Source organism: Macaca fascicularis, chromosome 14 (genome assembly GCF_037993035.2).
Source record: "Macaca fascicularis isolate 582-1 chromosome 14, T2T-MFA8v1.1".
Lineage (NCBI taxonomy): Eukaryota > Metazoa > Chordata > Mammalia > Primates > Cercopithecidae > Macaca > Macaca fascicularis.
The window spans coordinates 106,647,917-106,659,979 of NC_088388.1; the positions used below are offsets into that span (position 1 = coordinate 106,647,917).

General features: G+C 38.0%; 1 protein-coding gene across 6 annotated transcripts in view; it reads left to right on the top strand.

Annotated features, from left to right (window-relative positions):
* ELMOD1 (ELMO domain containing 1) overlaps window positions 1-12,063 on the top strand; it is a 75,229-nt gene that overhangs the window by 47,896 nt on the left and 15,270 nt on the right. For 3 of the 6 annotated variants that reach the window (XM_005579523.4, XM_065528940.1, XM_005579522.4), the window contains 3 exons: window positions 8,128-8,261; window positions 10,959-11,027; window positions 11,547-11,570. In XM_005579523.4, coding sequence (XP_005579580.1) covers window positions 8,128-8,261; window positions 10,959-11,027; window positions 11,547-11,570 — 227 coding nt within the window. The remainder of the gene's footprint in view (window positions 1-8,127; window positions 8,262-10,958; window positions 11,028-11,546; window positions 11,571-12,063) is intronic. The other 3 variants (XM_074015154.1, XM_074015153.1, XM_005579525.4) reach the window with 1 other exon arrangement.

Below are 12,063 nucleotides of genomic sequence, written 5' to 3' on the forward strand. Positions count from 1 at the left end.
GAGGTCAAGCCTACAGTGAGCTATGGTTGTACCACTGCACTTAGCATGGGCAACAGAGTGTGACCCTAGCTCTAAAAATAATAATAATAATAATAATAATAATAATAATTAAATTAAGTTAAATGTAAAAACATGTTTGCTGACCTCTAGTTTCTAAGCACAGGTCATATATAGTAATGCCACATGTTTAAGCGCTTGGCTTTTTAAGCATAGGAGAGTGTTATCAGTGCTACTAGAGTTCTAAATTATTTTCAAAGTCCAGATTTTATGATCATTTGAACATAGCCTGGGATGAAATTGAATAATATCACTGTCCATATGAATCACTTATATAGACATTTCTATTAAAAGTGTTCCAACCAAATTAATAATGAAGACAAAATTCTAGGTGGATTCATGCATTTAATGAGAAACATAAAGTCCAGAATTAAAGACCCTCTCCTGATGGAAAGAGCAATCCCATGGTGACCTTGGTGAGAAGCTGCTTCTCCTTGAATGCTCTAGCTCAAGGGTAGACGAATCACCTTCCCTTTCTGTTCTGCAGAGAGTTCATGACCAGGCAGAAGTGTTCAAATAAACTTGTGTAAAGCTTCAGTTCGAAATGAAGAGAGTTCAGTAGAGAGGGCAGTCTGTGAGGGTAACAATCTGACTCAGAGTGCAGTCTCCACATCTGTTTCTTGTCTTCTGCTATAGGAATCACTTTTCCTAGCCCCTAGTCTCCTCCGCTTGGCAGGTGGCTTTGTAATAACTACTCCCAGTAGCACAGTCCTAGATGAGAGGATTCCTCAGAGTCCCCACCATAAGCCACCACCGTTTCTCAGATCTGAAGTTGGCTTCCTGGTGCATGACCTCATCCTTCAGGAGCACCCCATCCCCTACTCTTATTTTTTCAGGGAAGAGCTTACCTATTGGAAGAGAATCGAAATAGCTCAAGGTTATTTTATTTTATATGTATTTATTTTGAGACAGGGTCTCACTCTGTCATGCAGGCTGGAGTGCAGTGGTGCAACTTTGGCTCACCGCAACCTCCACCTCGCGGGTTCAAGCAATTCTCCAACCTTAGCCTCCTGAGTAGCTGGGATTATAGGCATGAGCCACGGCACCTGGCTCAAGATTTTTTTAAAATAGGAAATATACAGATAATTGTACTTCATGTAAGTATTTTAGCATAATGGGCTTTCATCTTCCAAAATAAGTTTGACTATTTTATTTGCTACATGTATTTATTAACCTACTGGTTTAGCCTCTCAATATTTAGCAAGTTTATTTTAAAAATTACTATTCCCATTGGTCTACAGTACCATTCATATAAATGTATAACTTCAAAGTCAACATTCCTTTCACTGTGGACATAAGAATTCTTAAGGGGTACAATAATGACTGTGGCTGCTGGGTACTGTTAAAAGCCAAAAGGACTGGCAGGCTCAGAAAGGCATAAACTATTTATACATACTCTCAGTATACTACTAGTCCCACATTTTTGCTGTACATTCTTGTTTCATAATATGGTACAAATTATTCCCTAAGTCTGAAAAAAAAAACAAGATGAATACATTTTCATCTGAATTTCAAAATAACCTTTTTAATGAAAAAGAAGTTCCTCATGTGAAATCTGTTTAAAAGAAGGATTTAAATACTTTGTTCACAACATGTACAATTTTTTGACCCTAGTGCCTCATTAAAATCAGTTTAGCAATAAAACCTTCTGTGCTTTATCAAAAACAGCATTCAATAGATTACAAAATTATTCAATCTGCATTTGAATCATTATTAGGACACTGAATTATAACAAAGTCCAGTAAATGTATGACCATTCATCAACACCCTTAAAACCTGTGAATCATTGCCGTGAATCTCATGTGTGCATATAATTCAAACATAAACTTTGTGGAGAGGGGATATAAAATAAATACTACAATATTTCTTCAGTCCTATTTAATGCTGCCTAGATGGTTAGGTGAAAAGGTTAATATTACTAACAGGCACTTTGGGAAGCCGAGGCAGGTAGATCACCTGAGGCCAGGCATTCGAGACCAGCCTGGCCAACATGGTGAAACACTGTCTCTACTAAAAATACAAAAATTAGCCAGGCGTGGTGGCACACACCTGTAGTCCCAGCTACTTGGGAGTCTGAGGCACTAGAATTGCTTGAGCCTGGGAGGCAGAGGTTGCAGTGAACCAAGATGGTGCCACTGCACTCCTATCTGGGTGATGGAGAAAGACTCTGTCTCAAAAAAGAAAAAAGATATATATATATATATATATATATAAAATATATATACACACATATATATACACACACATATATACACACACATATATATATGTATATATAGCTAACAGGAGGAATCAAAGTAGTTTAATAACTTGTTTTCTAAGTAGTTACCACAATTTAGTAAAACCAAGATAGGCAGAGTATGCCAATACGTTTTTCCTATAGTGTAATGTAATTGCTAATATGAGGTATAATCGGTAAGCAATTAATACAAATATAAACAGGCATAAGCCACCACGAAATCACAGTCTGGTGAAAAGCTTTTCAGCTAAGCTAGTTGGAGAAGAGAGTTAAGGGAAATGAGAAAGGGCAGACAGGGCAGGTTTTCAGTGGAAACATCATTTACATGCCTTATCATCACCCTCTTATATGTAACAATCCACTGATGCAGGAAGGTAAATCCTGTTCAAGTATGCTAGCCTAGAATATACTTTATGTAGCATAGTAAGATTATTTAAGTATTACTAATGCTTCATTTGCACTTAGATTATACATAATCCTATATGCATATTAAAAACTCATTTCCCTAAATGAGTTAAAGAGTTTCAGGGAAGATGGAACTATGTACTATAGAATTTAGAATATCTAAACTAAGAGGTAAAATCAAAGGAAAACATTACTACCTTTTTAGTAAATGGATCATATGAGCTTACTCTTCTTTTTTTTTTTTTTTTTTTTTAGATGGAGTCTCACTCTGTCATTCAGGCTGGAGTGCGGTGGCGCCATCTCGGCTCACGGCAACCTCTGCCTCCTGGGTTCAAGCAATTCTCTGCCTCAGCCTCCCAAGTAGCTAGGATTACGGGCTCCTACCACCATGCCTGGCTAATTTTTGTATTTTGAGTAGAGACGGGGTTTCACCGTCTTAGCCAGGCTGGTCTTGAACTCCTGACCTCATGATCCACCTGCTTTGGCCTCCCAAAATGCTGGGATTACAGGCCTGAGCCACCCATGTCGCCTCACCCATTTTTTAATACATGGGTTTGTCTGATGAGGATTGTAATCCAATGATTGGTTAGCAGCAATTTTACCAAACTGTAAGTTCTTTTACTAACAGATATTATAAACAGATAATACTAATCTTATTTAAAAATAATGAGTGCCACAGTGGTGAATATACAGCTTATGAATAACCTTAAAAAAATTTCCCGTTTTAAAAGGCAAACACAGCAGACAACTATACTAAACAAAGAAGCTAGAATATGGATACAGGATTGATGGGTCTAAGATGATACGTACCATACATAATTAATGTTAATCATGTGATCGGTATATTTTTCTTTGTGATTCCCCTTCATGCTGCTTTCTTCAGAAACTGAATTCTGAACTTCCTCTTCTAAAATTGGTACAATCAGGTTATCCTTGGACATCAAATTTTCTTTTATCACAAACTTAGTGATACAAAATGACACAAAAATGTTTCATTTTCGTATTCATCCAATATCTAGAGTAATAAAAAGAAGCACGTGGCCAGGCACAGTGGCTCACACCTGTAGTCCCAGTACTTTGGGAGGCCGAGACCAGCAGATCACTTGAGGTCAGGAGTTCAAGACCAGCCTGGTCAACATGGTGAAACCCCATCCTGGCCAACATGGTGAAACCCCATCTCCACTAAAAACACAAAAATTAGCTGGGCATTATGGCTGAAACCTGTAATCCCAGCTACTCAGGAGGCTGAGGAAGGAGACTCGCTCTAACCCAGGAGGCAGAAGTTGCAGTGAGCTGAGATCACACCAGTGCACTCCAGCCTGGGCGACAGAATGAGACTCCATCTAGGGGAAAAAAAAAAAAAAAAAAAGACATATGAAAATATTCTGGAAATCTTTTTTTTTTTTTTTTTTTTTTTGAGACGGAGTCTCGCTTTGTCGCCCAGGCTGGAGTGCAGTGGTGCGATCTCGGCTCACTGCAAGCTCCGCCTCCCGGGTTCACGCCATTCTCCTGCCTCAGCCTCCGGAGTAGCTGAGACTACAGGCGCCCGCCACCTCGCCCGGCTAATTTTTTGTATTTTTAGTAGAGACGAGGTTTCATCGTGTTAGCCAGGATGGTCTCGATCTCCCGACCTCGTGATCCACCCGCCTCGGCCTACCAAAGTGCTGGGATTACAGGCGTGAGCCGCCGCGTATGCTGGTCCAAGTTTTGCTACAGATGATTCCTTTATACTAACCCTGCTAGGGAAATAGTTATTGCTTTTCAGAAGACACAGCACCATCAAGTCTGTGTCTAGTCTAGTCTGTAGTAGAACACTTGGATTTTTATGAGCTGCACAAGGAAAAATCCATTGTTCAGTTGCTGTCATTTGAATACAAGTGTCTGGATGGCATTCCGTCTGAAGTTTGACAGCAAGTCCATTTAGCTCAAGGAAGAATTGCCTTAAATGTTCATACTTCCATATACCTGCATCTTGGCCTTCAGGTGGTTCAAGATTTTTGTCAGTATTGGAGCAATCTTCTCTTATGTTCTGTTGCATATACTGCTGAACAGCTAGCATACTGTCATTTCATCAAAAGAATCATCAGGCCAGGTGCCCAGCCTGGTCCACCTCAGCATTGCCGTGTCCTCTGCCATGACCACAGTGCTATCATCTGAAGATTAACAACACTTTTTAGCCATTATTCTAGTCTTTCATGATCCATAAAATTACTAAAATGAAATTTCTTTTTAAAGCATTTTATTATTCAGGCCGGGCATGGTGGCTCATATCTGTAATCCTAGAAATTTTGGAGGCCGAGGCAGGTAGATCACTTGAGGTCAGGAGTTTGACACACCAGCCTGGCCAACATGGCGAAACCCTGTCTCTACCAAAAAAAAAAAAAAAAAAAAACCACGAAAATTGACTGGGCGTGGTGTTGCACACCTGTAGTCCCAGCTACTTGGGAGGCTGAGGCACAAGAATCTCTTGTACCCAGGAAGCAGAGGTTGCCGTGAGCTGAGATCATGCCACTACATTCCAGCCTGGACGACAGAGTGAGACCCTGTCTCTGTGAAAAACAAAACAAAACAAAACAAAAACCAAAGCATTTTATTATTCAAATGTTTTACTAAGCATTTACTAAGCATCCCACACTAAGCATTCACCTAATGAGTGAGGTTTATCACCCACCTACGGAAATGAAGCACCTGCTTTTGCCATCTTGCTGCACTCATTCGATAAAATAAGATATTTTTTAATTGTGCAGGGCCCTGAGATGACTTCACATTATTATTCAAATGAATGTGACAAGTTTTACATTTTTTTTTCCTTTTTTCCCCTCGTGTCAGTCACCAAATCAGTTCCTAAAGTGAAAAATCAGTTCCAACATTTTTTGTTGTTGTTGTTGTTTGTTTTGTTTTGTTTTGTTTTTTTGAGACAGTCTCACTCTGTCGCCCAGGCTGGAGTGCAGTGGCACGATCTAGGCTCACTGCAAGCTCCGCCTCCCGGGTTCACGCCATTCTCCTGCTTCAGCCTCCTAAATAGCTGGGGCTACAGGCGCCTGCCACCACGCCCAGCTAATTTTTTTTTTTTTTTTTTTTTTTGCCTTTTTAGTAGAGACGGGGTTTCACCGTGTTAACCAGGATGGTCTGGATCTCCTGACCTCGTGATCCGCCCACCTCTACCTCCCAAAGTGCTGGGATTACAGGCGTGAACCACCGTGCCCGGCCCTCTAAAGGATTTTTTAAAATAAACCTTTCCCCAGTGACGATTTCCTGGTCTCATTTAGTCTTTTCTGATGATCTCAAACAGTTTCTGGTTTTTGTTTTTTGTTTTTTTGAGATGGAGTTTTGCTCTTGTGCCCAGGTTGGAGTGCAGAGGCGCGATCTCGGCTCACCGCAAGCTCCGCCTCCCGGGTTCATGCCATGCTCCTGCCTCAGCCTCCCAAGTAGCTGGGGTTACAGGCATGCGCCACCACACTCGGCTAATTTTTTGTATTTTTAGTAGGGATGGGGTTTCACCATGTTGGCCAGGGTGGTCTCGAACTCCTGACCTGAATTTATCCACCTTCCTCGGCTTCCCAAGTGCTGGGATTACAGGCGTGAGCCACCGTACGGGACCAGTTTCCGTTGTGATGAATGCAGAGCACTGGCATATTCTTATGTGAATTCTTTAAAAAGAGATTTTGTAAATCATGCTTGATATTTTGCTTTCAAGCATGAGAGATTTACCTCCTTTTTACCCTTTTTCTCTCGCCCTTTAGGCAAATCGAATTTACCTGTTGTGGCACTAACATAAAATATTGCATAATGTGAATAATAATTAATATTAGATTAATGTGTAAAATAACTTTAGTAAAATGAATAACAGCTTTTATTAGTATTTTCTGTCATCGAATATTATGTTTTACACTGTGTCAGGTATGTGACAATTTGATTTAGCAAGGTATTTTGTGTATTACTGTTTCATTTAAGCTTCGTAATGTAGAATAAGCAATTTAGAAATTGAATTATTTCTGAAATAGTAGTAAGGAAATTTTACATTTGTGTTTTACCCTGTTGGTAATGAAGATGTAAGTCTAAAAAGTAAACTTACTTACATGCCCATCTCTATTAGAAAAAACTAAGAGTTTCAGCATTACGTATTTATACAACTATGGTTCTCAGAGTCTCTCTCAAGTAATATGTGCTGAATCTTTCTACAGAAAACTTTAAGAAATAGAACCAGCTTATTAAGCAGTAAAGAGTATAATGCTTAAAATTTACAATTGTTCAGTAATATATTAATAAAATTGATTTTAACTGAAATTACTTTCGGTAACTCTTAAAGATAATAATACATTTTGAGGTTTATTCATGAACGTTACTGATGTTGCTTCCTCTAGCAACACGATAATATTTACTCTCACTCCTGTTATAGGTGAGATCTAAAAAAATGAAACTCGGCCGGGCGTGGTGGCTCATGCCTGTAATCCGAGCACTTTGGGAGGCCGAGGCAGGCGCATCACTTGAGGTCAGGAGTTTGAGACCATCCTGGCCAATGTGGTAAAACCCCGTCTCTACCAAAAATACAAAAATCAGCCAGGTGTGGTGGTGCATGCCTATAATCCCAGCTACTGTGGAGATGGAGACAGGAGAATCACTTGAACCCAGGAGGCAGAGGTTGCAGTGAGCCGAAATAACACCACAGCACTCCTTTATACTCTTAAATATTTTTAAGAGCACAGCCTGGGCAACAGAGTGAGACTCTGTCTCCAAAATAAAAAAGCAAAAAGAAACTCATGTCAGTTCACTTTTTTTTTTTTTTTTTTTGGTTAATAATGCTGCTAAAAGTTTTGATATAATATTACAGCATTTTCCGAGAATCTGAATAATAATAATAGGTGGCCTTGAAATTTTTCCACTTCTCTCTTTTCTTTATACTCTTAAATATTTTTGAGAGCACCAAAGAGCTTTTTTGTGAGAGATTATCTATCTAATCTATCTACCTACCTACCTATCTGCTATGTAATTTCCTATTCAAAATTAAAATAGAAAGATTTTAAACATTAAAATATGTAAGTACTCAATCCATTGCCTTCAGAGCAAAGATATCACAGCACATCATGCATCCTTTGGAAAAATTCCACTATGTACTCATGAGACAATGAGAGAGAAGAGGCAAATAACCTCTTCTTTTATTATAAAATAGTAGTTTTTTGGTTTTGTTTTTATCTCTCAGACCCTCTGGAAAGGTCCTGGGAACCTCCAGGGAGGCTTCAGATCATGCTCTGAGAAATGCTGTCATAAATAATTGAAAGATGACCACATCTTTAATTGTAATGTATTTGCATACATTCAGCTTTGCAAAGCTCCTCCTAATGATGTAGTTTATAAAATCTGAACCAATAGGAAAGGGTATTTGTGAGTGTATATCAACACGGTAATTCTCTTCTTTTTTCCTACAGTTATGGAAATTCTTGAAGCCCAATACTCCACTGGAATCTCGGATTTCTAAGCAGTGGTGTGAAATTGGTTTCCAAGGTGATGATCCTAAAACAGATTTTCGAGGAATGGGACTTCTGGGACTGTACAATTTGCAGTAAGTAAAATGAAGGACAGCTGACTGATCGAGTGATGTTTTGGTCTCCTCATATTGAAATGGCAAAAGCTGAGTAATTAGCTTCAAAAGCTACTTCCCATAAGACTCTAAGAAAACATTCAAATTCCCTGAGAGGCCAGGTTCATAAAATGTTAAAAGTGTCTGCTAGTAGCCTTCCTTGTATTTCAGCAAATTTCATGGATTTTTAAAGCAAATCTCAACTATATTTAAAAATTGTTTTATTATTTAAAATGTTCACACATATGTAAAAACAGAGAAGATTGTAAAGAACACCCTTGTATTGATCATGCAGATTCAGTAATTGTTGAGGTTTTGAAATATTCACAACATTATTTTTTTGGCAGAAGGGTGTTAACGAAAACTCTACACCATCATTTCACCCTTCATATGTTAATATGTAGTTCTAAAAAATATCAATATTACCTCACATTAACCACAATGCCATTATCACATCAAACAAAATTAACAGTGATTCCTTGATGTCATCTTTATCCAGTCCATATTCAAATTTCCCAGTTCTCTCGAAAATACTTTTTATGGCTGGTTTATCCTATGCACTTCCAACTATGCCCTTTGTTGTTCTTAAATTAGATGGGTCTCTCTTGCTCTGTCCCTTCCTTTTGCCCCCTTCTCCATGTCAGGATTTCAGATCAGTTGTCCTGTAATATGTCCCATGGTCTGGATTTGCCTGTTTACACTTGTATCCATCCCCTGTATTTCCTGAAAATTGGAGGTATGCAGACAGGCCTGAAGAGATTCAGGTTGACATCACAGCGGGAGGCCTTCCGTGTCCCTCCACTCTCAGCCCTGTGCTGCAACAAATCAGAGGAATCCCATTCTGATGCCGCCAGTGTAAAGTCCTCCTTCTATGATCTTTACTGAACCGATTAATTAATTGTATAAAGAGTGCTTTTCTATTTTTGTTATTTTTCCTATAATTTTTGGCTGGAATTTTTAAAGACTTCGTTTCCTTATAGAGTATAGTTATTTGGTTTCTCTGAAATATAGGCAGGACAGATATTCAATTTTTGCATCTGGTTGCCAGTTCTCAGAGTCATGAGTTGGTTGCCTCGTTCCCCTGTTAGTGATCAATTTTTTTTTTTTTTTTGCTCTCTCTCTCTATTTTTAAAACACCATTTGTTAACTCCTGTGTTTCTATATGTTTATTGTAACTCAACTAATTGTACTTGTTATTTTTTTCATGCTTTAATTCAGTCATGTATAGTCATTATTTTTTGAGCCAAAGAGTCCTTTCAAGTTGATTCTTGTGTCCTTTGACGCTACCCTATTAGGGCAGTGATGTATTTTTAAAAGAAGTTAAGCCTTACTCAGTCATTTTGGTGGCATCCCATTTTCCCCTAGATCTTTCCCTTTATTTTAAATTTAAGAAGTTTAATAATCACCCATTCTTTTATGAAACATTTTAATGTAATGTTAATGAACGGAAAGTAAACATTAATGACAAAGACAATGTTACAGATAAGTGAATAGAGTCAGCTTTTGAATAACTGGGACAATTGGCCTTCCACTGAGAAAAATAAAATAAAATTAAATCACTACGTCACCTCAGTTCACAAGCTGAAAGTCCAAAACAAGTCTTTCCTACTTTTAGAAGAAAATCAAGATATCTGACTGAGGAGAGATCTCTTAAAGACACAAGCAAAAAAAAGCATCCACTGGAAAAGAAGAATCAGTAAATTTCACACATTAAAATTGAAAACTGCAGTAAGATAAGCCCCATAAACAAAGTAAAAAGAGACAAGACTGACACATAAATGATAAAGGATCTATGTTCAGTATATTATTGTCTATAAGGTTATTTGTCTTTTTTATTTGAGGTCATTTTTAGACTCACTGAGCCAAAAAATATGAACAGATGAGACATAAAAGAGGAAACTCAGATAACCGACAAAAGTATGAAAAGAAACTCCGTTTCATTAACAACTGTGAATGTGTGCATTACAATTGCTGACTTGGGGTTGAAATTTCCTCAGAGGAAATTCAAGAACTTCTTTTACCCTTTGGATTTATGCAGGAAATATACACACATCACATTAAATAATAGATGCTATTGTTTTATCATTGTCTCTATGAAGTACTTTTTAACGGATTATTTTTGAGGGTGTGCAGTTTTTTGTGTTTATTAGGAAACCTAACTACCCTTTTCCCTTTAGAATAAAATGTTATTGTTTTTAACATATCTAAACTCAAAAGATATTTTCCATTCATCCAGAATTCAAATTCCCAGTGAGTATTCGAAGCATATCCTCTCTCATCTCCTTCAGTCTTTTCTTTCTCTCATCATGTCCCTTAACCGAGCCTTCTGCCTTCTGAAGGCCTCCAAAAATCGAACTATTTGACCCCCTCTTCTATAACCCCTCTTTATAATAAAATCTTTGGTTCTCTGGGTAATGGCAAAGTTCTTAATTAAATTTTCAAAATCTACTGGATACATTCCTAAATCTGTGCGGGTTTCACAGCTACTCTACCATGTCATTACGTTTCGAAAACTCTGTTGTGAAAAACTGTTCGTTCCCTGGAGGAGCTGAAACAAGTAATAACCTTATGCCAGTATCCATCTCTGAATTCAGAATGACCTCGAATTGGATTAAAATGAATATATTCAGCAAGTAAGCAAGTACAGAGTTACGGTTTTCTTTCCCTCCCCCGCTGCAGGTATTTCGCAGAAAGGGATGCCACAGCAGCTCAGCAGGTCCTGTCTGACTCTCTTCATCCCAAATGCAGGTAATTGTTGAAAGTAAAAGATGAATTAGGTTTTATGGGTTAGATCAAATGAACTTCATCTCCTACATGTATCTGTTGATGAGATTCTCAGGAGAGTGAGACTCAAAGCTTTTTCAAACAAGCCCTCATAATAAATGCTGAGATGGAGGGTTAAAACTTCAGGTACTCATTCCAAGATTTAGGATATCAAGTGGCACCATTCGGGTGAGATATGCATTTTTATTTTATTTTATTCAGGTGAGATATGTGTTTATATTTAAAGGGACTGATAGTGTCACTAGTGTCCAGGAAGACTGAGGAGGTGGCCATGGAAGAAAGGCAGGGTCTGGGGGAAAGGGTCCAGAGACAAGAAAGATGACGGGGGAACAGAAGGAAGAATGGAAGTTAAGAAGTCAGGGACCAAGTGAGAATATCTGGAATTGCTGAGGCTTTTTTCTTTCTTTCTTGTAAAATTCTAGATGCTAAATTATTTGCATTTTCATTTGCTTTTCTACTTTTTTTTTCTTTGATTACATGAAGGGATATCACTAAAGAAGAAATAAGGTATCTTTTCTTTGTTTTTGTGTTTTATTGCTTTTATTTTGTTTTAGAATAAGTATGGGTAAGAATTTTTTTAAGGAACTCTGAATTTATTTGTTTCTAAAAGCCAACATTTTCAAACTTTTAATCTAATATAGTTGATTATAGCTGGGCTATGTTTTAATGAACTGAAAACCAGATGAGACTGACCGCTTGGAAAATGTCAAACTGTCTTTCTACAGCCATTACGAAATCTGGTTGGAGAAACATTTTGAACACTCACCTAAAGGCTGAACCCCTCACCACACCTGTTCTGACTCCAGTTACCCCAGAGAAGGGCATTTTATTTGGGAATTTTGTTGCACGGAACAACTTTACTCTCTATTAATATATCTAATTTAATTATTATAAATGGTAGTTGTGTGTCTATGTGTGTTAGTCACTCTTCTTAGAAGGAGTTCCATTATTTTGCAATCATAGTTTTATATCGCTTTTTTTTCTCCTCAGCATGATGGTA